The sequence below is a fragment of the Antennarius striatus genome, chromosome 14 (genome assembly GCF_040054535.1).
Source record: "Antennarius striatus isolate MH-2024 chromosome 14, ASM4005453v1, whole genome shotgun sequence".
Classification (NCBI taxonomy): domain Eukaryota; kingdom Metazoa; phylum Chordata; class Actinopteri; order Lophiiformes; family Antennariidae; genus Antennarius; species Antennarius striatus.
In genome coordinates this window covers 12,869,514-12,895,972 of record NC_090789.1, presented here as the reverse complement: position 1 = coordinate 12,895,972, position 26,459 = coordinate 12,869,514, and the positions used below count along the sequence as shown (strand labels likewise).

The following is a 26,459-nucleotide window of genomic DNA, read 5'->3' as shown; positions in this document are numbered from 1 at the left end:
TTGTCTTATAACTCAAAGATATTTGCAACATGCAAGTTCAATTGTTTGCTGCAATTTTTACATTCTGTTAAAAAAAAAAAAACTTTTGCATTTTAACTTCTTTCTCATAAAAAGGTCATCATACATTTTCTTGGAAACAAGGCTCCACATTAGGTGTTTTTTTTTAATGAAACTGTTTTAGTCGTGTTGGATGTGGCAGATGCAGAAACTTTCTGTACTGTCAGTTTTAACATGTGTCCATGTGCGTGCGTGTGTGTGTTCTGTCCAGCCCAGTGCAACAGGAGAGCAAAAGACCAAACCAACCCAGAACAGCGTCAGAGAGCTGAGAGGGTTGGGTTTGTCCCCTGACTTGGTGAGTCACTTCCACTATACGGCCTTTCCACCATAAAAGCAAATAAATTGTTCACTGCAAGCACGTCGGGGACCATCATGACACTGTATGTACCAGATGTGTAGAGCAATTTTGTGTGTTTGGGCCGGTGCTAAAATGTTCAGATTAGTTTGCTATAACAAAAAGAACCCATTTTTTTTACTCATTAAAAGTTTGTCTCATCTTTACCATCAGATCATGTGTCGCTGCTCCACCGTGCTGGAGACCTCTGTTAAAGAAAAAATCTCCATGTTCTGCCACGTAGAACCCGAACAGGTACATTAGTGAGGTCCATTTGTCTCCTCGTCATCGTTGAAACAGCTACTAGTAACTCACAGAGCCATCTTGTCTCAGGTCATCTGCGTGCACGACGTGTCGTCCATCTACAGAGTGCCGTTACTGCTGGAGAATCAGGGTGTGGTGGGCTATCTGAGCCGGAGGCTGAACATGCCCATAGAGACCCGACCCAGGAAAATGTTGACCAAATGGAAGGAGATGTCTGACAGGTGAGTCCCAGGATTCTGAAAAGACTAAAAACGGCCCCTGTACTGTTTGAGTTGTTGTCTCAGGGTTTCACTGATCAAAGTGTCTCCACAGGTCAGACAGGCTGTTGGAGCAGTGCTCCATTGCCCTGGTTGGGAAGTACACCAAGTTTTCTGACTCCTATGCCTCTGTCATTAAAGCACTGGAGCACTCGGCCCTTGCCATTAGCCATAAGTTGGAGGTTAAGGTAAATACAATTTTCTTTGCCCACAAGGCTCAACACAACTTGGGTGCAAATAGTGGCAAACAGATGACCTTGTCACATAAATATTTAATTGCCGTAAAATTTACAAAATCTTTTTTCATTCAGCCTTGAACCAAAAATGTTCATCCAAAGGTATTCCAATGTTTGTCTTCGCCACTGAGTGATCCATGATGCTCAAAAAAAGTAATGCTAAACAAAAGAAATTAAGTATTTCAACAGATGAAGATGAGTTTAATTTTAGTTCTCCCGTCATGACGGAATAAGGTCAGTAAGAGGACATCGCTGAAATGAGTCAGACATCAAACAATGGGAAAAGCTCTGATGAAACATGACTGTTGCTGCTGCTTCCACACAGATGAATGGAAGTGATGATAATGAATATGATTAATTCAGTCAGAATCAAGAGAATGTTATAATTGTGGCCCTAATACATGTTGAGTTGGTGAATGATGATAATGGAGAAGATGATTTTATTATATCTTTAAATTATGACAGTAATGTCTCTTTTGTTTCAGAAAACGACTAGTATTTTAACAAAATAAATCTAAATAAATCTCAAAGGCGGATGTCATGTTCACAACATGACTTGAAATAAAAGAAATGTCTTTGTTGAGAGTATGAAGTAATATGATGCTCAGAATATTGTTTGTGCTTCTCTGCTCTTTCATCACACTGCAGTTTAGTACAATGTACAATGTGCATTACTTTTACTGGTGTATGTAAAGTTCATGGTGTTTTCTGCTTTAACTCCACCGTATTTAAAGGTTAACGTGTAACAAAACATTCAGCTTCATTTATACCGGTACTAATAGAGATTGACGGCCCTCAAATCTACGGAGTTAATAAACCAAGAACACAACAGAAGAATAATTACTATTTTTCATGTTCTTTTACTTTATGATATCCTTATTTTAATCTGCTGAACGGTCATCATTGATACTTTTTGTTTGGATTTTGCTTGTAATACCAGCTCTTTAAAGAGAATCTGCATTCCCACGTCTATCAATGGAATGCATGAGACGTTAGAGGGAGAAAGGATGAGGACAAAAGTGTCCTACATTCATTATATAAATGATTCAGTGCACATTACCATGACTGCATGTTGTCTATTTAAGGCAGGACCCAGATAGAACTTTGATTTTTATATCCGCCGTGTCTTTAACTCTTTCGGACCTGCCACTTTAAAGTTTGACATCTTTCTCCTCAGTATATAGACTCGGCATCTTTGGAGCCAAGCAAGCTGCAAGAGGAACCGGTGAAATACCATGAGGCGTGGCAGAAGCTCTGCAGTGCTGAGTGAGCATTTTTCTCTTCTAAGTGGAAGGTGGATGTAACATTTGCTGTTTAATTAACATTTGATCTGCCCTCTCTTCTCAGTGGCATTCTGGTTCCAGGAGGATTTGGAGTCAGAGGAACTGAGGGAAAAATCCACGCCATCAACTGGGCCAGGAACCAGAAAAAGCCTTTTCTAGGTACAGGATAGCCGTGGGAATCACATAACTAAAGCCGTGATGTTGTTTCTCTAATTTGTCCTGTTGAAAAAGCCAAAACCGTAATAGTGGAGACTCTGTTGAACTGATTAGAATGTTCCTGTAGGAGTGTGTCTTGGGATGCAGTTGGCGGTCTGTGAATTTGCCAGGAATGTGCTCGATTGGAAAGGTACGGTAATATTAATGTTCCCATGTTGAGAATACTGGTGCTGCATTGCATAGTCATGTTAAAGAAAGGTTTCTCTATTATGTGAAATGTTTTAATTTCATTCCGTTTAATGCCTTTTTATTCACTTTTGTTCAGTTTATCACCTAATTTGGGTGACAGACGAGCCAGTGTTTATTAATCTTGTAGAATGCAATGCATTCTGGTTGTATTTATTTTCTTTAGAGTAAAATTGTACACCACAGCCCTTCACAGGACAGGTCAAAATAAGTTTGCGTCTTTTATGCCTTTTCTGTTTCCAGCTGCTACATATTTTTTTTCTTTTTAGATGCCAACTCAACTGAATTTGATCCGGAATCTAAGCATCCAGTGGTAAGTTTGTTTTCACGTCAGGATATTCTGTATTTATGTGACTTAATTGACATATTTCATGCATCTCAGGTGATCGATATGCCAGAACATAACCCCGGACAGATGGGCGGAACTATGAGACTTGGGAAGAGACGGACAATTTTCAAGACACACAACAGCGTATTACGTAAGGAGAAGAAAACAATAAAGTTTGAGGCCAATATTGTTGTTGGGTGTGGTCCGTGCTTACTGCATGTCTTTTTCAGGCAAACTTTACGGAGATGCAGAATATGTGGATGAGAGACACAGACACCGCTTTGAGGTACATCGACTGTCAGTTCATCTGCAGCATTACCTGTTATGACAGCAGTGTGGCCGTTTGATCTTTGGATGTTTTGTGCAGGTTAATCCTGAGCTCAAGAGTCACTTTGAGGAGAAGGGCTTCCGCTTCGTAGGTCAAGATGTTGAAGGGGAAAGAATGGAGGTCATAGAGATGGATGGTATGAAACTGAACTGCTGCTTTCTCTTGTGGATAAGATTTTTGCTGCAACCTTCTAAGATTATGAAATCTAATCCCATTTTAGACCATCCCTATTTTGTTGGGGTGCAGTATCACCCAGAGTTCACCTCTCGTCCAATCAAACCATCACCCCCCTATCTTGGATTGCTGTTGGCCTCTGCTGGAAAGCTCCAGAGCTACTTGCAGAAGGGCTGCCGTCTGTCGCCACGGTAACAAATGGATCTTATGTCAGATTGTAGCAGGCTGAATTCAAATCAGTGTTACTGACTGATGTCTAACACAGGGATACATACAGTGATCGGAGCGGCAGCAGCACACCAGACTCTGAAATATCGGAGCTGAAGTTACCTTCCATACCCAGTGAGTGAGGCACCTCTTCAAGAGTTTGTTGGATTCCTTCAGCAGTGAAACCTGACCAAAAACTATGGAAAGTGTCTGCTTGAACTGCATTAAGGCTCAGGAATCAGTTTAAACTCTTGCTATATTCATCATGCATTTGTGGCCTTATTGTAAATATGTATTATCAACTGCAGTTTATCCAAGTTGTCTTTGGGAGGATGGAATATAATAAAGTACAAAATGGTTTGCATATCAGACAGATCTCTTGCATTAACACTTTATTGGGTTTTAGTGACAAAATTCAGACATTCTATACCCCTTAAAAACACGCCACTTCAGAATTAAATTACACCAGTATTTGGAACAACCCGACTTCTTCACGGGTTCCCCTTCCATCACCATTTCTGGGCTGCTTGACAACGAGACCTGGGAATGAGAACTACATTATAGTACCCTTCAGGGGCCTTTTTGGAACAAAACGGAAAAGGGCTGATCTCAGTCCCATATCCGCAAGCTTCATCCAACAGTCCTCATATTGAAATGGTGTCATCATTGATCAGAGTAGTAACAAAGCATTTAATGCATTTACATACCTTCAACTAGGGGGTTGAACTGGCCACAAAGAAACAGTCCAAAAACGCACACTGATCATGAATAGATAGGTGCCTACAGGAAAATAAATCCAACATTAATAAATAGCACACTAAAATTATTAAAGCAAAAGGAAACTGTAGGACAGCTGAGTGGCTGCTGATGGCAGAAGAGACCACCGCAGTCAAAGACCACCCGATTCTCTAGCATGCTCTTGGAGACCCAGTGCTACCAACAAGCTTCAGGCCTTAGGATAGCATGCTGCAACTCAAAACACCACAAGTCACCTTAAAGAGACATCTTCATCCAGGTATTGATGGGGTCCACCATAGGGGTCAACTACAAAAAAAAATAAATAAAATTGTTAATATGTTCCAGGTTTCTTAAAAGGGTACAAGAGTAAATGTGGCTCAGTCAATAAAATTGTCTCAATCAGGACTAATTTCAGTGAGGGCAAGTGTGTCATCACAGCCAGTACAGTGTGGGCCAACTGAAGGTATGTGGGAAAAAAACAAACTACCTGCATGGAATTTTTTCATTCCTGCATTTTGTTCCTGGGTTCCTTAAGCAATGCCTGCAGAAAAGAGGAGAAACACGTTAGACACCCTTTGGAATGCTTGGTAAGTAAAGGTATGATAAAGGTGAAATTGTCCTTCCCCTAAATGTTGCTGAATCAGTCATTTTCAAACTGAACAGCGACCGTCGGTGAAAGTGATCATCTCGGCTTCCCTTTGACCATTCCCTGCTACATGAGAGCATGAACGGCTTCGATGGAGCCTGATCCATCAACTGGATAGTCTTCATCTACAGTCATTCAAAAACTTACCCGATTTCTACACAGGCTTCCATTGTTGGTGTCTGGTAACGATAACTACTGCTTCTTGATCCTGTAAAGACAGTAAATGTGGTCTTAGATTAGGAACGGAATCGGACTACGAACAGCACCATAATTAAGATTACATCGATTCCAGGTTGAAAAAAGACGTGGTTTCAAGTTTGCGATGAACTAAAGCACACCTAGTGTTAAAAACCAGGGCATTCTAATGATCAAGCGTTGCCAGACCTAACCACGTGGTGAGCATTTGAAAGCTAGGCTAACATTAAGTTTGGTTACTTTAAGCCGAACCTTTAAATAAAATAACTTCGCGTTAATTCCGCCGACAAATGTCACGTGTCTACCTTAATATCGACTTAACTAGCAGACTTCGTATAACTATAGCCGCCACATGTTAGCATTAGCTGTGGCGGCTAGGTTGCATTTTGTGGAGCGTAACCCAGCCTGCTTTACACAATTGCAATTTTGAAAAAATCCAGTAGTATGTCATCACAAACAAAGAGAGTAATCTTAAAGGCTAATTCTGTAAATTCATATCATATGCAACAGAGCACTGGATGAGGCCTTACCGAAATCTCGGATTAGGTGCAAGTCAACGAGCGGAGAACTTGAGAAAGAGACCGAGAGAGAAATACCCATCTACTATATACACCCGCGACGAATAACAGGACGCTGATTGACCCGCCGAGGTCACGTGGTGCTATTGTATGATGGGATATGTAGTTGTAGTTCATTTTTTCAAAAAAGTGGGGTTTCATTTCCGTCTCTATTTATTGTCACTTACATAAACGGACACCAACACCCACGTGTATTGTAACGTTGCACTGCGGACATATTTTTCACAGATAAAAATATATTGGCATATAAACCAAGAAAAACATTCTTAATAATCGTTTTCAACGACTTCAGAACCACGGACAGCAACCTGCTGTTAATTATCTAACATGTTCTTGAGGCTGAAAATTCCAGTACGACTTAGCGCTCTGAGACTTTCATAATGTGCAATCGTATTATTGTGGAGCAGCAAGTTTTAAAGTGTCAGCATGCCGTGTTGTAGAGCATAAGTAAATCACATGATTGCTGCGATCAATCTGTGCTCCGCGTCTCTCCGTGAGCAGCAGCAGCACATTCATGTCAACACGCCGCGCACGGCGCTTTGTTTCACAGCTGCTTTCCCCCTTCTCGTCATGCCATGGATATTTTGTGGCAATACCAGTTCAGAATTATCTTACTCGGGGATTCGACGGTGGGAAAGTCATCATTGCTGAAACGCTTCACGGACGGAATTTACAGCGATGTGGCGGATCCGACGGTCGGGGTAGATTTTTATGCTCGCTCGCTTGATATCGAGCCCGGCGTGAAAATAAAGCTCCAGCTCTGGGACACCGCTGGTCAGGAGCGGTTCAGGTAAGATACCAAATCTTAGATAAATTATTAGAATTATCCATCGACCATGTATGACGTTAAATATTTAAGAGGCCTTTATTGACTCGAATACAAGGTGTCCTTATAAATTAAATAAGGTTATTTTCTCTAATTTAAATGCTTTAATTCGTGTGTGGAAAGTGGAGAAAATGGACAAGAGAATAAAGGCCTCGATTTAATCACTGACATAAATAGTCGAGGTGCACCATTGCATGCATTCACGGATGATGGGCAGCCTCCTCATATTTAGGCCCCAGTTTGATTCACGAGATGCAGACTGCACTATCTCCAAGGTAACGCAAGGATGACAGGTCTGTGCCCACATCTTGCTTTTGCATTCTTCTACCCTGTTGCTTGTGCTGTTTCATGTGACTCTGCTGTCATGGATAATACAATTTCTCAGGAGAAGCAGTTCTCCTCTTACATCTGCTGTCCCGTTTGAAGCCCAAGCTTCAGAGGGTGTTTTCCTTCAGGTCTCGCCACACTCAAGTCTTCCACTTCTCTTTGAACTGAGTATGAGAAGTGTGTGTGTGAAATAAAACACCAATTTTTCAACCACAATGTGGATAATTGTTGTATATTCATGTGGATGCTGTGAATGGATAAATGGAAGTCTGCCATGTTTACTGTCTGACCTATGGAAATTTCATTTGTTTCTATTGAATCCAATCCACTCACAATTTTCAACATTTCATGTTTCCACTGTTTCATGGACTAAAAATAAAGCTGTAACAAGTAACTCATTATCACAGTATATAATCATATTTTAAGATGCTACAAACTATGTTTAAGTATACATCATAACTAAAAAGCTGGCAGTAGAGAGTTTTTATGGAAGGAAAGATGATTTCCTGTTAGCGCAATGGTGCAACCTGGCAGGTTCTTTAGATTATCCCAGACTGACTAATTTTGTAGCTAATCTTTGGCTGCATAGAGCTTCATGGCACCAGGCAGCAGGTTTCCAGTTTTCAACCAAGTGATTATGCCTGTTACTGCAAAAAATATTTTCACATTTTCTATTGTAATAGAGAATGTGACTTAAAAATTGGTTGGACTTAGTAAAACATCTCTGGATCTTACATGTAACTGTAACTCTGCTTGTTTCCTCAAATTAGTAACATATCATTAATTTATCTACCCACCAGGTCCATCACAACATCATACTACCGTAACTCTGTGGGCGGCCTACTAGTCTTCGATCTTACCAATCGCAAGACCTTTGACCATGTGAGGGAGTGGCACAAGGAGGTGAGTGAGCACATCTTGCCTCACCACATGGTCTACATCCTCATTGGCCATAAGAGTGACCTCAACAAGGACCGAAAGGTGAGCAGAGATGAGGCGGAGCAGCTGGCGGCCGAGCTGGGCATTCGCTATGTGGAGACATCGGCCAAGTGCAACAGCAATGTTGATCGGGCCTTCGAGTTGCTGACCAGAGACATCTACGAGCTGATGAAGATGGGAGAGATCGTCACCCGAGATGGATGGGACGGGGTGAAGAGTGGGCTCACTGCCAAGGTCCTTTACCCAGCTGACGATGAGGTGGAATTAGCCACTGCGACCGCTGAAAAGGGCTGCCACTGCTGACTGAGAACTCTCCAAACACTGTATTGTCACACCAGGAGCTCACCTTGTCTCACAGCCGTCCATTAAGTTCTGTCACTCAGGCTTGGCACTCTGTGACATCACTCATCCAACACTGTCTCACCTTGTGCTTCTTTGTGCCCATGGAAATTTAGGGTAAAATGTTTATCTCAATGCGTATGTAGGCAAGTTATATCTCTAAATTCATGTGGTGTAGCAAGAACGTTTGGAGCCCTGTTTATTTCATAAATGCCAAAAGCGTGCAGGAATGATCAAGTCATTGGGTTTGCAGTATAGGCAATGCTGATGGAGCTGATGGACTTGGCTATATGTACTGAACATACAGAGAAATCCATGGACTGAGACTTACTGCTTTAGCGCATCTATTATCAATTTCTACCTGTTATAATTTGTGCAATGCTTTGCCTGCAATATTTGTGAACTACAATATTGTAAAAAAAAAAAAAGTGAAATCTATAGAGATGAAAACTGCAGGTCACAGAAAGCTACTTAATTGTGAACAGATACAAAACACTCCAACACAAGAGTGTCACCATATTAAATCAATGGGCTCCTCCTACTGCTGTAAACTGTGTGCACACTTAATCTAAATTAACTTAAACCTTTCATAATTCTGTGAATAGATGACTAATATTTTGTCAAATGTATATACACAGAGAGAGAGATTATTTCTAGTTTAGTTATATGGGGCCCTAGAATTAGAGTAGGTGGCCTCATTTAGGTATTTGTATCATAGCAGCAACAGGAGAAAGACATCAAGTGTGTGATTAAGAACAAAAAGGAGTTTGACATTTTACCTCCGACTGTTTCCTGTATAAACTCATTTCACTAAAATTATATTCCATTGAGGCCTGAGCCCATGATGGATGCTCATTAAATCCAATTCTGGGGACATGTCCTGATTTTGTGTACATATTACACCCAGATGAGTCAGAGGGCAAGCTTCTATTTAGTCCTGTGAAAAGTCAGCCTACACTAGTCTTTGCCACATTTTCACCTCACTCTATTTCCTGTTTCCCACTTGACAAAATGTTTGCAGAGGGCATATTTTGTAAAAAAATTTTGCTGTCTCTTGAGAGTTGGATGAAAAAAATGATGTATAGGTCATGTCAGTTACTGCTATCATGTCAGAACGCTGACTGACAGCAGTGATAAAACTGTTTGCCAGGAACTATAATAGCACATAAATAGTTTTTCTGTTTAAGTGCAGATTAAGCGAGCTTTAGATGTGTTTCCTGTTTTGTCATTTTATATTCTACTGAATTTGACGTTTATTCCTACTCCCTTTCTTAACATACTGGCTCCAGCTTCACACCATTTATTTTCACTTAACTTTCAAGACCAAGATTTTTATTTAAATAAAGTTGGATTGGATTGGATTTAGTGTCATACAAACCTCAGAATACTGGCTGCATTGATTTTATAAACTAAATAATGTTGCCATATTTGTTTTACATGGTTAGGAGATATTTGCAATTACACTAATTATACTATTATAAAGGAGTCAATTGTGGTCAGCTGCATGTGTGACACAGACATACTTCGAAGTCTTCGGGGGATTTTGACTGCAGTTCATATAATTATGTTGTTTAAGGGCTGGAGTGCACAATAGGATACTTTTCCTAGGAACACCTCACTCCTGCCACCACTCACTCACCTTTCACCAGCAAATTCAACAACAACTGTTTACACTCATACGCTTGAAACACCAAGAGATTATGAATTCTGAGGTTTGCATTCATGTGACTTCAGCTGATCTACTGTACAATTTCTGTGTGCAGCTTGTTTGGAAAGGAATGTACCACAATGCATTTGTTCCACTCCTTTATTTTTAATTTTCTGTGGAGATTCAAATTCTGAGCTTCCAGGTAGAGCTTCCATAATCATGTGTAAAACCAGAACATGTTTTTTGTTTCACTGACAATAAAATTTAAACATAGCATTTTCTTAGCACAGCTGAACTCCGTTGCATGGGTGCCATATCTTGAAAATCAGCTAAATGTTCTTGTAACATTTGAAATCACCATTGTATGACCAGTCTCACTATATTTAAAGGACAAGAATGGAAAGCCAAGAAGAAGAAATTACATTTTGAAATACTGACTTTGGGGGAAGATATTATGTTTCTCATCAAACGGTTTCATAGGCCTCTATGTCCACATCTGTGTTAAATAATAAATATTCAGTACAATCTCAACAGCATTTGTAACATTGCAAATGTCTTGGTTACAATCAATGCCCACCCTGTGTAATTACGATAATTGTGATGGTGGCCAATCTTCAGACAAATTCAGCTTTTGTCTTACTGTAACCTTAAAGTATTTCAATCTTTTCAATGTTTAATTTGAGAATTCAATGATATGATTGATAGCAAAGAAGATATCTAATGTAGAGACTGGGTGCAGGGGCTCTCCCTGATTTCAAACATATAACAATAATACCTCTAGAGCTCATGTTCTGTCTTGTGTACATGTAAAACCTGCATGCTGCAGCTACTCCAGGATGACAACTTGCAAACCATGATGACTTTTAAGGGTTTTGTCGTCAGTGAGGCTGCCAAATTTGGTAACACCATCCGTTTCCACAATAAACAGTAAAACCAACAGCATTGTCCAAGACCATGCACCGATATCCCAGGAGGGTAGATAAACTGTTGGTCATTAAAAAGTAGTCACTGCACCCAATTCCATTTTAAACCAACAACTTGGAGGTTTTGCATTTCTGAACAGGTCAAAAACAAGATACAATGAATAATTAGACCAGTCCCTTTGTTAGCTCACCTTGGTTCATTTCATGTAACTATCAAAAAAAAAGAGAAATAGACAATGTGAATTCTCAAAAGGTTGAATTACAAAATTTATCGTGTGTTTTTTTCACAGGAATGGCCAGACCAACCCAGTGCGTCATAACATCGGCAACTGATAGGTTTTTGTAAAAATACACAGCAACAACCTGTTCAGTTTTATGGAATAAATGTAATTTATTTTATATATAATGTGTGAGGGGTTCCCTTTTGATTTGATGTGAATTTATTGATTGTTAAAAAAATAAATGTACTATAAATAGTGTTTGGATTTGATGGAATGGGTATTTGAAAGGCTCTTTTAACTAGGGTTTGGCACCCTCCTCTGACAGAATGAAGGAGGTTCATGTTGACCTGAATTGGTAGGGTGGAAAGTGATGGAGTTCTATGTCTTTGACACCATGTTTTTACTGGGATCATTCCAAGTTTGCAATGACACTTTTTGCATAATCAAGAGTAAATTGAGTTCTGATTAAATATATTAAATGAAAGTGAGATATTACAACAGCTACGTCAAATTAGGAAAAGGCTAAACCAGTAAGAAATACATTTTTATTTTTTTTCCAGGACACAACACTCTCTGGCCTTACAGTCGATTTATATGAGCGACAGCACACCGGTTTTTGTTTCTCATCAGATATACATCATGTGATACTGTGGGAGGTAGAATACGTATACAGAAATTATAATGTAATTAGTGATTAATGCAGAACAATTCTGATAATTATTTAACTGAAAAAACATGAGGTATGACAGTTTCACTTCAGTGTAAATTTGATATTATCCAAGTACAGTATTCACCGATTTCCCCACATGCACTGAACGTCACACCTGCTGCGGGACTGACGAACCAATGAGCTTAAAGACATTTAGACCTCCCCGCCTATAATTTACCCAGCATCCTCTTCGCTGGTCAAAACTACAGGTTAAAATATCTTCTTATTTCAATAATAAGATAACTGACGAAACATTACCTGCCATTATCATATGGAAAACAGTAGGCGAGTTAACTAAAAAGATAAATGATATTTTGTGACCATGAGTGAAGAGCATCTTACTGCCTAAGACAGAGCGGGACGTCAAGCGGCTACGTTAAAAAGGGCTTCTGCTATGTGTAGCACAGGAGCGGTGGCTGCTGTCATCGCTCCTGCGGAATCGCCATCAAGAGATTTCGGAAGCAAAATTTTTACTTCAGGGACAGCCGGTGATCGATCGTCCTGGCGTCCCGCTTGACAATTGTCCAAAGAATAATACTGATTCAAAACTAATAACAAGTATGACCATTACAAACAGAATGTTATTAACGATCATTACATGAAAGCCAAGAAAAGTAACCATCACCTGAACGCAAGCCTCAATTTAATTGTAGATTCAGATCTTTATTTTTAAAGTATTTAAACAGTTGTACGTGAAAGATACAGCGAAACTGGCGTATTCATTCATTTAAGTCACTAAGCGCTACATAAAAACCAATATTTCGGGATTTATAAGCCTAATTGGCATGAGTACAGAACAACTGTAACACAAGCGGTGTTACTGGATGAACATAAATAAGTGGGTTTCATTAAAATGACATTGCAGAAGGTTTTCATGGTTTCCAAGAGCGCCAAACGCTGTTTAGCAGGAAGTCAGGCCACAGCAGCGAAGTGCGCATGCGCCGAAGCTCTACAATGTAGGGCTGCGTTTCTCTCCAAAAAACGGTAAGGACAAGCTATTTTTAAACATGTGATTAAAAATGCCCTGATACGTAAAATATCACTCGATCTTATGACAATATTAGTTGTTAGTTATGGGAGGATCATGTTACCGAGGGGGTACACCCAGCCAGGCTCACACAGAATGGAGGGGTAACGCCGTCGCCGTGCCGTTGTTTGCTGTACGTGCTGCCGCACAGGGAGACGTCATTTTGAGGGGGAGCGGAGTCTTAAAATGCAGAGTTACGAAAGGACGTACGGTTCAGAGACAAGCGGCACGTAACCGTCACACGGTTACAGCAATGCTGAACCCGTCTCCGTCAGTGTAGTTTACATTATTGGCCAGTTTCCTACACGTCAAGTTACGCCCTTGCGTTAGTCACAATGGCTACCGTCGAGTCTTGTCGGAGTAGCTGTTCGGATGTCAGCGGGAAAAGCAGTCAGAAGGCAAAAGTTACTGTGGATGAGTTAAACACTCCAACTTTGAGGAAACAACGCAAAATATAATTATTAGTTTATTTAGTTAAAAAACACTTTAAAAAAAAAAACGGGCCACTTTGAACGACAACGAATTTAGTCAGTTTTCTAGTCTGTGAATGAACTCGTTGCTAAAAATATAGACAATATATGCACACTGGAAATTAATATCTGAAATAACATAAAAAATTATTATCATTATTATTATTATTTGTATGAGCAGACAGCATTATCACAAAAAAAATTCAACAATATTCTTTTTAGAAAGACTTATTTAGTCAGGTGGTAACTGTCATAGTAGTTGTCATACTATGTTAGCTTACAGGAACTGCGTGGGAATAAAATCTGTTATCTGACATGAGCTAACTGGCTATGCTAGTTCATGTGACTGCGTTGCACAATTTAAAAAAAAAAAAATAGCTGGAAAGCTTGTGATACCCGAATTTAATAACAACAAAATAATTAAATTTGGAGAAATTGTTTGCATTTTGGCTAATAAAATCAATTGGGTATATCTTGTTAATTAGCAGACCTAAAGTAGCTAGCAATGCTGGTTTACCATCTGCTATAATAACTTACATGGTTAATCTTTGGGTGGGGGTCAGAACAAAACTCTATGATATTTAGTAGCTCAGTTTAGGTAAAATAAGGACAAAAATAATGATCAATAAATTTAATTTGAATAAACTAAAATAAGTTACTTAATGGCTTATTATAACCTGACCTCATCCAGTTATTCCATTGTGCAAGCTGTGAGGTATTAGTCTTAAATTTTTATGATCAAATTACAATTCCCAACTAAACAATTAGGCATTTTGGTTTTTGGTGTCTTTACTTACAGGATGATGTCCCGAAAAGAAAAGAAAAAAAAAAAAAAAGAAGCTTCTCACCAGTTTCTATTGATTTTATTTTATTAGATGAATAAACTGCTGCATAGCTGTTCTATGAAAGCAGGTCCCCACTGATCAACCTGAATGTGATGGCAACCACTGAAGAGGTCACTGTCTCCATGGGGGAGGTAGTGATGGTTAAGGCTGAGGGTGAGGAAGAGTCTGATGACCCAAATAAGACTCAGGTCATTCTACAGCTCCAGACAATCACCACTGGGTACGTAATGGAGCAAGCTGACACATTATTGAGAGCCATTAGAGTTCAGCTTGTAAGACCAAACATCAAATGTTTTCTTTACAGAGAGGAATCTGCTGAAACAGATGCAGCTGTCATAGCTGTTGAAGCCCACACAGGTAGGACATTGTCAAAATGTGTTTGGATCACTTAAAATATATAGTATTGTGTACAAGCAGCAGATTACATCACAGTTGTTTAGGTGTCCAAACGTTAATAAGTTCTGAACATTTTTTTTCATTGATTTAGAACAACCTGATGCAGATGATGTCGAGCTCGGCTGTCCAATAACATGTGGCGACAGTAAAGCTGTGTTGCTTGTGAAGAAATTTGTCTGCCCAGGAATCAATGTAAAGTGTGTGAAGGTTGGTATTCACCTGCTCCATTTTGAAACAGCACCATTTCACTTTTGGTTTGTAAAGTCTATACATCTACACTTGTGTTTTGAATATAAATGAGTTCCAAATGTTACAATTTTTACCCGACATTACAGTACATATCTAAAAGGTTACTTGATATCAATTGTGTGTACTGGAAAATTCATCATGTGATCAAATGACCTCAACTCTTCATTAGTATGAAGACCAGCTGATTAGCCCAAAGCAGTTTGTTCATATTTCTGGAAAGGCTACATTGAAAGACTGGAAAAGAGCCATTAGGATGGGAGGAGTCATGCTGAGGTGAGAAGACTTTTTAAAGGTCACCTTTTATTTCAATATTTTGGCTGACGCTTGGTTGCTCAGTAGAGCATTACAATAACAGTGTTTATGTTAACTGTACTGTGTAATGGCCTGACACAAACTGAGACATGACAAAAATTGAGCTATTATAATCTCTTAAAGATGTTTGGTATTTTTGGACCTGAAGAACCTTTTCATGGCTAAGACCCTTTTTTAGAGGGATTTGTTTTCTTAGAAGATTGTAGGAAAAAACCCCACTCAATTGAATGTCTGCTGAATGTGTAAATGTGCAATGATGTGCTATAATATTATGTAACTATTATATTACGGCTTTAGCAGAAACAACTTTAAACTTGTCATATTGAAATGAACCCGCTGAAGCAAAATCTGGACTGATATTTTTGGTGCACCTCACAGGCTCCTTGGTGGTTGAATGTCAGCGGTGTTTGCTTGATTTGAAAGGCTCAATTCTTGCCTTCCAGAAAAATGATGGATTCCGGTCAGCTAGACTTCTACCAGCACAGCACGCTGTGCACCAACACATGTCGCAGCACCAAGTTTGACCTTTTAATCAACAACACACGGTTCCCTCCTGATGGTACCGGCCTTTCCACGTCGACATCCTCTGACGGTGAGAAAACGACAGGTCATGGCTTGTATGATATCTACCAAGTAGGGTTTGAGCAACTGGTCAGATATGAGAGGTTCCGATTTTACTTTATCAATCTTTTGTCTGACTAAATTACCAGTCCCCAAGCTTAGGTTGTACGAGTATTTCGAGTTTCATCTTGGTTAAATTGTTAAATAATCTAAGCTTTTTCAACATCATGAATGAAGTGTGGCATTTTTATGCCAGCTGGTTTTAGAAAGATCTCCTTCTCTGTATGAAATTCTTTTGTCATAATGATTAAATCTTTCTCCAGTTGCTGTTCCTCCTCCTCCTCCTCCTCACAATATCAGTGCCATAAACAATAATAATAACAATAATAGTAAAAGGTCAGTTTGGACCACCTGACAAAAAGCATCCATATTCGTTTAAATATTTAAGATATTTGAAATAAAATCACAGTTCTCATTGAACTGTTTATTAAAAATGGTTACATATGCGCCATATTCTAATAGTTTTTTTCTCCTAACAATATAAAATCCAAAAGATTTAAAACATTTAGCATTTAAAACTCAAAGGTCAGCTGCCAAACTTATGCTGACATTCCCATTTTTTTAAACTGTGACCCTCAACATCCAAATGCGCAGGCGGCAAACGTAATGTTTGTCGTTTTGTTCACGTTGCAGCTCAGGTGGTCCTGGGTAATGGCGGTGTAGGTGGTGACGACAAAACAGAGGCTCTGAGTGGGAAGGCGGACTGGAGCTCGATCTCGTTGGAGTCTGCAGAGAAGAAAGAATCCAGTGAGATCTCAGGTCACAAAGAACGCTCATCCCCACACAGCGATCATTTCTGTTGGAAATCACAGTGACAGCGAATGAGACTTGTGCGTGTTGCCCGTCCACAGAGGACACGCTGAACTTCTGGAAGGGGATTGCCGATGTGGGTTTGCTGGGTGAAGTTGTGACCAACATCAGCAAGGAGCTGTTGGAGCTTCTGAACGGTGTGCAGCAGCGCAGGGAAACGGCTGCCTTACAGGACACAGGTACGAAGCAATGATGCTGTTAACTACTGCTGCTGCTAACATTATGCCAGGATTAAGGCTTGTTAGAAGGTGCATGAACGGAAAATAATGGAAAGAAAGAACAAATTCAGCTGCCTTTGGAAGCTGATTGGTGAGAAAGTGACATCAGAATGATGACTGTATCTACTGTACCTGTGCTTTAACATGTGAATGTGTGCAGCTAAACAGCTGAATTTGTTCCTCTTTTCGGACTGACCAATGACCCTTTGATTGATTGCCACACTGATCCCAGATTCCTGTCTGGTAGAGGTGGCGGTGCTCAGTAATCTTGCCCAAGTGTTCGGCTTGCTTGACTCAGTAAAGAAGATCCTGGAGAGGAAAAAGCAACAGACAGATCCGTGCCAGGAGGACATCCTTAACACTCTCACCAGTAAGTACAAACCAAACCCAGCAAGCCCTCAGAGAGCGTGTTGTTCAGGTGTGGTCAAACTTGCTGATCGATGGGCCACACAGAGTTCTAAATTTAACAGGCGGGCCAGCTGAGGAGCTAATAGATAAGAGTGTTTATTTGTACTGATGCAAATGACATGGAAAAAATATTGCATAAAAAGTTTTGGCCTTTAACAGGCAGCAAACCAGACATCTGCAATGTTTCTTCTAAAAATTATTTAAACTCTGGAAACCAACAGCTAGCATTTGGAATCATGCGTTCATCATCAATTCATGAGTTACTAACTAAAACTTGATTTTGCGTCTGTTTGTCGTGTCGATGTAGCTCCTTACCTTTCCAAGATACATGAAATCTGTTTGAATGCCTCTGAGTGAGCCATTTTTAAACTATCAGATTATGATTATCTGGATTATGATCGTTCATTGTTTGTGCTTTAATGTCATGAAATAGTAAAAATATTTTGAAACAGACCTTGTCTTGCAATATTGAAGAAAGTGATCCTGACTCTTCTTTTGTAAACAAATCTGCCTTGATATTTAATCAAATCCATCCCAACAAAAAATTTATGGATGCATTCATACGTGTGCAAAAACAATACACTTAATATTCTGATTCTCTCTGTTGCCCACTAAAATACATTCGTACATTTATTCATTCGTTTTCCAAACCACTGTTCTACTTTCACAGGTCACGGAACAAAATACACACATATATATATATATATATATATATATATATATATATATATATATATATATATACAAAATACGTATAATTATATATTTTCGTCTGTCTTTGTGTGTGGCTCTGCGGTGCACTGGCGTCGTGCCTGGAGTGTCCCCCGCCTCACGCCCTATGCCAGCTGAGATAGGCTCCAGCTCCCAGTGACTCGCTACGGCGGATAAAGTGGCAGAAAATGAATGAATGAATATATTTTTGTGAATTAGTCCGATTAATATGATTGGCATTCTTACATGCTAATGAAAAAGCACAGGCGCAGAACTCTTGGAGTTTCATTAAATAAAAGAAGGAACTTGCCTGTAATCACTTGTTTGTCTGAGTGTCCAGTGGCATTTTATTGAATTGGTTGTGACTATTTTGAGATTGGACTTCATGTTTGGTTGTTTAAGTCTGTTCAGCGCCTCTGATTGATATTGACATCTAAACAGATATACAACGTGTAAAATCTTGTCGAAAACAGCCAGCTAGAAGCCAGTGAATGTGAAATGTTTATTAATCAGCTGCTGGTTTTCTCAGCCCTCACTCTCAGTCTTGTGTTTTACTTTTTTGTAGACCTGGAGGCGCAGTTGGAAGAACAGAAGAAGCAGCAGCAGTTGCGAGCTCTTTTATCCTGCCCCCAGCCTGCCAAAAATAAAACTCAAACCAAACGGCAAACCAAGCGACCTCGTCTCCAGAGGCCTGCCTCCACCACCACCCTCCTGACCTCCCCCGTCAACCAGCAGGCCACCTTGCAGCCGCAGCAGTTCACAGTTCTTTCTCCCATCTCCCTGCCGTCCATGGGTCAGCCATTCACCATGACAGGCCTTCCCATTGCCACCCTGGCACAGTCCTCCAACACAGTCACGTTGCTCCCTGCTGGCTCACAGCTCTTCACCCGTTACATGGTGGCTGGAGATGGAAAGGCGGATACCATCACTCTGCACCCGTCATCTGGCCTCACACTCGTAGGCACCACCACCGCCGTGCAGGACTCCAGCCAGCTGGGCACAGTAGTGAGCCCCTTAGAGCTGGTACACTTAGGCCAACAGGCTGCCGGGGCAGAGGTGGTGCCCATAGAAGGCCAGGTGGTGGAAGGCTCCATGTTGGTTCAGCAGGAGATGATGCAAGGTGAGGCGGAAGCTGGGCAGGAGCACACGGTCATCGAGATCAACCCCTCGCCGATGGAGCAAGCGGTAGGAGTGATGGAGTTGCAGCTGACCGGGGAGTCAGGCGTAGACGGGACCGCCATGGTGGTCCAGACTGGGATGGAGGTGACGATGGCAGCAAGCGAAGAGGAAACGATGGCAACCAGCGTAGAGGAGACGCAGTGCCCGATGCAGGAGGGTCAGACTGAAGGGGTTCAGGGGCTGCAGCTCGACGCTAGTGGACAGTTGTCAAATGTACAGATTGTGGTGATAGAAAATAGTACTCAGGAAGAAAACACGGTCAAATGAAACACACCTCTTTTGAGAATCAGAACCAGGTTTGGGCTTCAGCTGCCACAGATCTTACAGATAGATAGGATCTATCTGTAGATCCTATCTATCTGTTAACTACACAAAATCCACAATTTGCCTTGGCCAGACACCAAGCATTGGGGCACTTTTTTGTGTTCTTGTACATTAACAATTGCACATTTACACTTGTTAAAAAATTTTTTATTGAAACAAGGAAGCATAAAGACTTAGGATGTACTGTATATTTTTTGTATTTAAATATAAATGATGTTTTTGGTTTATTACGACTTGGGTCACATATTTTGTAATTATAGCTTGTCTTTTCTGGCTGTGGTAATAGTGATTACCATGATGTGAGAATGTCAGAGTTTTTACAGGTCGGATAATCAAACACTTTCAGGTGCACACATTTCCGTTTTAGTGATTATGGATTTTTCTTGACATTTTGGTTGCACCCACTTTCAGTTTTACCTTTAAACAAGAAATTATAGTTCAGACTTTACCAAAACTCAAGCCCCTGCTCAATTACCTGCTGAGCTATGAGGGAACTGTGTGACGCTGCACCAAAACCTGGTTGAATAACTTTTAATCTGTTTTAAAATCACAGTTCCCTCTTAAGTATTTTCTTCCTGTGTTATCTGCATACACTGTTTACATTGCTTTAGCTGACCTCTAAATTTAATTGAAAGCATTGAGAATTTAAGATCTTCTTCAGTATTGGTTTCGAGATGGCTTTATGTTTAAACATTCAACATACATGATTTCTTCTTTACCTTCCGGTTTTTCCCTTCAGGGGTTGCCACAGCGAATCAGTTGCCTCCATAGTTCCCTTAGGGACTTTGATGTAGTTCAAATAAACAGAAACCACGACCAAAGCTGTGAAGACACCCAAGTTTTAGTTTCCAGGAATTATTTGTCACGCCTCTACAAGTAACAGGAGGAAATTCACCACATCTTTCATGTGGGGTTCCTGACGGTGCTGATGGTTAGTCTCATCACATCCTTGTATTCTGACTCAGTAGCATCAGGCTGGAAGCCAAGGCTGCTGCTGTGGTCTGACTTGTTACCAGTAACAGTGTTGGTGTCATTTGAGGTGGGTGTATTTGCACTCTGTTGTGTTGTAGTATAGCGTTAAAGCTGCATTGTTTTTTTGCACTGTGTTGTCCTTTTCAGGACCAAGGAAAGATGTTTGCAACAATGCCTGCTCTCTAAACATTTCTTGCGGTTATGGCCACACAGTTTGGTGTGCAGTGTTTTTTCTGTGCATAGTTGAAGGAAAACTCCTTTCTGGAATTGAATCAGTTATGCACTCATTTTCAATTATTCATTTATTACTTAATATTGGTTGATAAATCATTTGAGCTGCTGTACCAGTTGTCTACATATGAAAAATATATACAGTACAGACATTTCTTGTGAAACTTGGTATGCCCGTATTTTATACTTGTAGTATCATATTTATTAGTTGCCTAACTGAATTCTCAGTACAAAGTTCAAACAGAAATTAATTTATGCTCTTGACTGTAAATCATGTCAACCAAGGCTTGTCGAAGAAATGTGCATTTCCTGTAATTTAGTTCCACAAATGAGTATATTTGCATACTGACTTTGTGTGTTTTAATATCGGATTAAAAATGATAACAAGTCTGTGTTTGTGTCATTGTGATCCACCAGAGGGCGCTGTTCATTCATCCCACAACTTCCTAAAACTGGCAAAGAGGGTTCCAGCTGGATATATTGTATTAGACGTTGACATGCGTCGGGCATATTGCATTCTATAGTGTAATGTAAACTGCAGTGAGGGCTACCTGTGATGGGCAGTCCTCCCTGGAGTCTCAGCTGTTCTGATAGGGCACCGGTTATTACATTTCCCTCCATTTGTGGCTCCTCATGCTCCCAGTGAGGCTGTATGAGAGGATTTCACTTATTAAGGCAAAAAACCCAAACACACGCACAAACCAAAGGGGCTGAAATGGAGTAGGCGTGGAGTACCACAGGGAAATGATCTGACATCAGGAGCTGAATTTGAAGCTGCTGGAGGCCAGCTGATAATATGGATGAGAAACTGAGCCACAGAGGTCATCGAGCAGTGTGGGAGGAAAGGGCAGTCTGTTTGAGTAAATAGGACACATTGACTATAGACTGGTGTTTCATAAATGCACAAGATGAAATTAGGAGCCACCACAACAACCAATCATAAAGGACTGAAAGACTGCTGAGACCAACAAGACTGATATTTTGTCAGGATCCCCGAGGCTACAGCAAGTTATCCTGAGACCAGACACGTGGGCGCAACACCTTGTAGTCACTAAACTTTATAGGCAGGACATCGCTATCAGTATGATCTGAGGAGAAAAAGAAGCTCCTGAGCAAAGTGTGTCAGCTGTTGGTGAATATTGTTATATTAAATTTTAAGGATCGTTGTTGTCTCTGGGTGAAAATTTGCCTCGAGGCTTTCAGAATTACAAGCAAGTCCCATCTGCTGTTGAAACAAATTTGGAAGAGATTGTTGAGTGTCATATTTCTTTCACCAACCAAACTGTTTTGTCATATTGGGTGTATTCTGACACGCCAGTTCTCTCTAACTTACCTGCATGCTCATTTTATCATAGAAATATATTTAAAAGTAAAAAAGGAAGAACTTTTGGTTGCATTTTTTTTGCTTTGTTTTTACTATGAACAGAATTCTACAAAAAAAAACCTAGTCAGTTTGCCTGAGTTTGGTCACTTCTGCTGTAACAGTATGTGACAGTCATGACTTGGGGCTGGGATCACTTCTCTCTTTCAGATCCTTCTAACCCTGCTTCTCATGGAAGAGCAGATATGCTGTCTCTTTGTGCTCTCACAGTAGAGACACGGTAGGTCTCCCTGATGAAATCACCCTAGACATAAGACTGTCTATGACCGTGTATTTATTCATTTAGGCAGAAACTCTATCTGCCACTCTCTGTCTCTCTCTCTTTCCATTGCCCTGACCCTATGCACATTGTACTTCTTTTCCATCCAACCGGCGGCCACCCTCCAGAGTCTGAGTCCTGCCTGGAGTTTCTTCCTCAAAGAGGAAGCTTTTCCCAGCCGTTGTCGATTTTGCTTGCTCTGGAGGGTTCTGTTGGGTTTTTGTGTCTGTGAAAGCTTTGAAGTGTCAGCTGATGTGATTAAGCGCCTTATTAATGCAGGTTGATTCATTCCTTCATTCCTTCATTCCTTCATTCCTTCATTCATTCATTCATTCATTCATTCATTCATTCATTCATTCATTCATTCATTCATACCCCTTACAAATCTTGGTCTTTGACAATCTGAATGCACATGTGAGTGTGAATAGGGCAGGTGTAACTGAAGTCATTCATGTGTCACCACATACAGATCTGAGAGTACAGACCTGAGGAAACTGAATGTTGAGCTGAAGAACTTGTGGGCAATCCTGGATGGAACACACTAATAGAATATGCAAGTTTAGTAAAGGCTGTTTCACTATTTTCTACATTGTAAACAAAAAGCACAATGACATTCACATTGTTGTTGCTTAGCAATTGGTCAAAGCCTGTCGCACAGTGATGTTTTACTCCTTCAGACTGGATGCTGAACTGAACTTTATTGTTAAATACTTGTTCTGGACAGTGGCATTAAAGTTGAAAACTAAGAAGAATAATGTGTTTGGGTTCTGTTACCTGCTAAGATACGTAGCCACTATCTGCTTATGTCACCGTTTGAAGCGGAACTAATAATAATAAACTTTGCAGAAAATGGCTGGGAGAAATGTGATAATTCAGCTTTTCGTAAATCCAACCTTAAATATTAACAAGTATTGCCTTGTAACAAGTATCAGTTTATCATCATCACAATGCCAGCCTTCTACATTTAGTCAAAGTATACCTCACCTTTCAGTATCTGAATGCACTTTGCATCACAGTGGTTATCACTGTTGCCTCTCTGCAAGGTTTCCCCCCGGGTTCTCTCTGCCCTCCCACAGACCACAAGCCTACGCTATAGGTGAACTGGTGCATTAAGGGGTTTTCTCTAAATGTGCCAGCCCTGTGATGAACTGTTGACCTGCAGCTTGCCCATTGTCAGACAGGACATCAAACCTCCTCCTGAGCTTGCAAAACATAAGATTTCCCAGAGAATGGATGGACTGAGCATATGTTTCAACTGATCACTTCATTTATACTACATCTACGGAAGCAGAACACATCTTATTAAGGACAAATAAATCTTATTTTGAAAATACAGGAAACAATATATGTTACCCGCGGGGATAAATTTCTCTACACCCTCCTTTCACCTTTATACCTGCTCAGAATCATTTTCATGTTAGCCTCAAGTTGATTTGAGCATTGGATTAACTACTAAAGGTGAAACATGGGTCAAAATTGCATACTTTAAAACACCAAATACAGTACTAGAGAAATACGTGACACTCATAAGTCAAATGAAATGGACAACCTGTATCTGTCTGACATTATTAAAACTACAGACATAAGAAGCTGAGCTGCCGCTGCTGGTCTGTCAATCCAGACAACTGTATCCTCCAAAAAACACTCCATTTGAACTTGTGTAAAGGGATTTGTGGTTGTGAGGGCTGCTTTGATAACAGCACAGACAAAAAATCCAAACTTGTCTGATTTATTTATTTTTTTCTTGGAAAATAGGACTAATAAAATAAGTCCTCTGCAGCCTGTGTCCCCCCATACCTCCCTCTGCCATATTTGTTGGTGTACAGCAGTAGCATGAGGGGTTAGGGTCCCGGGTCTTGACAAGCTGACAGTGAAGGGGTGGGGGTGGGGGCCCTGAGCGACGTTTGGAGCTCATGAACAGAGGTGTTAACCCTGTCATTGGGCTGGGAGATAGCGCTGTTCTTGTTTACACACACCGAGGCGGGATTGCCACCTTGTCAGTCACGGAAGCGTCCTATCTGCCTTCCCTTATCTTGCCACAAGGCAGCCAGCTACTCTGGTGGCAAGATCTACTGCACCTTCACATCCCCATAAATCATTTCCTTCAGACACACCCCTGTCAATTTGCATTTTGTTGTATCATTTTTCTTCCAGAATTTATATATCTTCTGCATATACAATTTTACAAAACCCTCCAATATTTTTTGACAATGACCCTATGCCCTGATCCAGTATTCTCAAGGATACATTTCTATAAAAACTGATTCATAACATAAAAAAAATGTTGTGACATCATTGAACAAATAAGCATTTTTGTCCTTGTGGCAGAGGCGTGTAGTTTATCAAGCAATTCTGTAAATGTTTTTTGAATGTGTTTTTATATCTTCATGAGTTTTGTGTATTCAGCTTATTTAAATTTTGTGATCTTTCACATAACAGGTCAGCCCATCATCAAGGTGCAGGGATCATCAATTGCCTTTCATCAACATCCTTCTAAGCAGAAAATGTTAGGACTGGATTTTCTGAAAAGTAGTAGTAAAAGTAGTAATTTTTTTCTTCATTATTAGCCTATTTTATTTGAAATTACCAAAAAAAAGGCTTGCTGGATGCTTCTATGAGTGATAAAATATGATGAAAGTACCTTCTAGGGTGCTTTTTGAGCAGAGCAAATGTGAGGAAACGTCCTCTAGGGTGTCTTTGCAGGGGTAAAGGACTCTCTGGGGTCCTCTCCTGGTAATGTGGTAAAGTGCATGGATGGCTTCCCTTACATTGAATTAAGGTGCCCTCCATTGTGCCCTTGTGGGGCAAAAAATGGGATGCAGCACCCGGCAGGCTGCCTGACATTCTAGAAAATAAATTCTGTATTAAATGTTGGAATATTTTTTTTACAGTGCATCCATTTGTATTCTTGTTACTGTGTTGCAGTAGCTGTAGCATCCATAATACAACAAATTTAAATCTTAACCAGGGTTTGTAATAATTTCATCATACATTCTGTGGACTGATGCTCAGCCACATACAAATGGTGCCTTTTAATGTTTTTTAAAGACAGCCTGAGTCTGCCATTGATAACTAATAGACCAACGGGTGCACTGCTGTCAGCCCGAGGGGACGGCCAGCCTGGGAGCCAGAGGGTCGAATGCCGGTTCCATGGAGAAGAAGAGATGGAATCTAAGAGTAATCCGATGCTGTGGAAGGTGCAAAGTATGAATTATGGAATATTTTAATCATTGCTAGGGGTTTTCAAGCTAATTGATGAACACGTTCTGAATAGAATCAGCCTCTTCCATAGTTAAGTAAGGTCAGATACAAGTTTTTTCTGAATTCATCAATTTTCTGCAGGGATTCTGCATGATTCGATGGTTTGAGGGAAGGTAGCCCGCGGACCACCATTTGTTGATGACTGACATAGTGAATATTAAATATCTGAAGCTCAGGCTTGTTTCACAGTGACCGTCTCGTTGTGACACAAAAAGGCACCCATAAGGACTGTATTTTAAGTTTCCTCCAGAAGAAACACATCAACATCATTATGAGATGATCAGAACAAAAGTCCATTTCATGTTCCTTGTGAAAGCACACACATCACTATTTTTTTTTCTCAAACATGTTAAAAATGCAGAGAAAACATTGGCCTCCAGAAAAGCACCCAAACTTGCTAAAACCGATTAAAATAAAGCTCTGCATGAAAAAGGCACATTGGAGTAAATGAAGCACACTGCACAATAAGAGGTTAAAGCGCCTGAGGACATGAAGAGGCAGCATGGATGTGCTTTTACGGTGATGGACAGTTCTTCTGGATATAGATTTCAAGGACTGAGAGCAGCAGAGCTAAAAGAAGAGAGCTGTCATGGGAGCTGGACATTTTCACAAATTGGCTGTTACTGCGAAAAGCTCAAATGCAGAAACAAATTGATCAGCATAGAAGATGAGGATTTCAAGGCTTGTCCATCTCTCATCCTCTCATTAAAATGTAGATGACAGAATGTTATCAACAACAGTGGGACCAGCATGTTGTACCACAGGGGAAAAAAACTGAAACTGCATATCGTGAAAAGAGGACTAAACTATTTTGATGTGTCCAGTC

General features: G+C 40.3%; 3 protein-coding genes, 1 long non-coding RNA gene and 4 other non-coding genes across 11 annotated transcripts in view; 4 read left to right on the top strand and 4 right to left on the bottom strand.

Moving 5' to 3' along the window:
* The window catches only part of ctps1a (CTP synthase 1a), a 46,238-nt gene extending 42,017 nt beyond the window's left edge, over window positions 1-4,221 (top strand). For 2 of the 3 annotated variants that reach the window (XM_068332751.1, XM_068332753.1), the window contains exons 6-18: window positions 269-352; window positions 566-646; window positions 725-876; window positions 968-1,100; window positions 2,326-2,414; window positions 2,496-2,590; window positions 2,715-2,777; window positions 3,103-3,146; window positions 3,216-3,312; window positions 3,392-3,447; window positions 3,529-3,625; window positions 3,710-3,854; window positions 3,929-4,221. In XM_068332751.1, coding sequence (XP_068188852.1) covers window positions 269-352; window positions 566-646; window positions 725-876; window positions 968-1,100; window positions 2,326-2,414; window positions 2,496-2,590; window positions 2,715-2,777; window positions 3,103-3,146; window positions 3,216-3,312; window positions 3,392-3,447; window positions 3,529-3,625; window positions 3,710-3,854; window positions 3,929-4,013 — 1,221 coding nt within the window. In that variant the 3' untranslated portion in view covers window positions 4,014-4,221. The remainder of the gene's footprint in view (window positions 1-268; window positions 353-565; window positions 647-724; window positions 877-967; window positions 1,101-2,325; window positions 2,415-2,495; window positions 2,591-2,714; window positions 2,778-3,102; window positions 3,147-3,215; window positions 3,313-3,391; window positions 3,448-3,528; window positions 3,626-3,709; window positions 3,855-3,928) is intronic. The other variant, XM_068332752.1, reaches the window with a different exon arrangement.
* A 26-nt stretch (window positions 4,222-4,247) lies between these two features.
* Window positions 4,248-6,048, bottom strand: LOC137607185 (uncharacterized). The gene is made up of 6 exons (XR_011037963.1): window positions 5,980-6,048; window positions 5,402-5,462; window positions 5,096-5,149; window positions 4,863-4,914; window positions 4,578-4,650; window positions 4,248-4,410 (listed from the first exon to the last, which is right to left on the bottom strand). It is a non-coding gene; the product is annotated as an uncharacterized lncRNA (long non-coding RNA).
* Window positions 4,472-4,545, bottom strand: LOC137607929 (small nucleolar RNA SNORD99). Its single transcript, XR_011038091.1, has one exon. It is a non-coding gene; the product is annotated as a small nucleolar RNA SNORD99 (small nucleolar RNA).
* On the bottom strand, window positions 4,711-4,839 carry LOC137607922 (small nucleolar RNA SNORA44). The gene has a single exon (XR_011038085.1). It is a non-coding gene; the product is annotated as a small nucleolar RNA SNORA44 (small nucleolar RNA).
* On the bottom strand, window positions 5,221-5,357 carry LOC137607916 (small nucleolar RNA SNORA16B/SNORA16A family). The gene has a single exon (XR_011038079.1). It is a non-coding gene; the product is annotated as a small nucleolar RNA SNORA16B/SNORA16A family (small nucleolar RNA).
* A 478-nt stretch (window positions 6,049-6,526) lies between the features above and the next one.
* On the top strand, window positions 6,527-11,468 carry rab42a (RAB42, member RAS oncogene family a). The gene is made up of 2 exons (XM_068333066.1): window positions 6,527-6,817; window positions 7,981-11,468. The coding sequence occupies exons 1-2, from the start codon at window positions 6,603-6,605 to the stop codon at window positions 8,420-8,422; spliced, it is 657 nt and encodes a 218-aa protein (XP_068189167.1). The 5' UTR covers window positions 6,527-6,602; the 3' UTR covers window positions 8,423-11,468.
* Window positions 11,469-12,337: 869 nt separating this feature from the next.
* Window positions 12,338-12,471, top strand: LOC137607927 (U11 spliceosomal RNA). The gene has a single exon (XR_011038089.1). It is a non-coding gene; the product is annotated as a U11 spliceosomal RNA (small nuclear RNA).
* A 219-nt stretch (window positions 12,472-12,690) lies between these two features.
* Window positions 12,691-21,122, top strand: gmeb1 (glucocorticoid modulatory element binding protein 1). Of its 2 annotated transcripts, none has more exons than XM_068332731.1 (10): window positions 12,691-12,943; window positions 14,332-14,521; window positions 14,606-14,658; window positions 14,789-14,904; window positions 15,116-15,219; window positions 15,702-15,850; window positions 16,513-16,638; window positions 16,731-16,868; window positions 17,155-17,277; window positions 18,592-21,122. In XM_068332731.1, exons 2-10 carry the CDS (start codon window positions 14,394-14,396, stop codon window positions 19,470-19,472), a joined length of 1,818 nt encoding a protein of 605 aa, XP_068188832.1. In that variant the 5' UTR covers window positions 12,691-12,943; window positions 14,332-14,393; the 3' UTR covers window positions 19,473-21,122. The 2 variants fall into 2 exon arrangements, with proteins under 2 accessions (XP_068188832.1, XP_068188831.1); XM_068332730.1 differs by having other exon boundaries at window positions 12,693-12,943; window positions 17,140-17,277.
* The last annotated feature ends 5,337 nt before the right edge of the window (window positions 21,123-26,459 follow it).

Excerpts from the sequence above, each read along its gene's own strand:
- rab42a (XM_068333066.1), top strand. The coding sequence starts at position 6,603 with ATGGATATTTTGTGGCAATACCAGTTCAGAATTATCTTACTCGGGGAT. Across the intron at positions 6,818-7,980 it reads GCTGGTCAGGAGCGGTTCAG|GTCCATCACAACATCATACT; the intron begins GTAAGATACCAA and ends TCTACCCACCAG.
- gmeb1 (XM_068332730.1), top strand. The coding sequence starts at position 14,394 with ATGGCAACCACTGAAGAGGTCACTGTCTCCATGGGGGAGGTAGTGATG. Across the intron at positions 14,522-14,605 it reads CTCCAGACAATCACCACTGG|AGAGGAATCTGCTGAAACAG; the intron begins GTACGTAATGGA and ends TTTTCTTTACAG. Across the intron at positions 15,220-15,701 it reads ATGGGAGGAGTCATGCTGAG|AAAAATGATGGATTCCGGTC; the intron begins GTGAGAAGACTT and ends CTTGCCTTCCAG.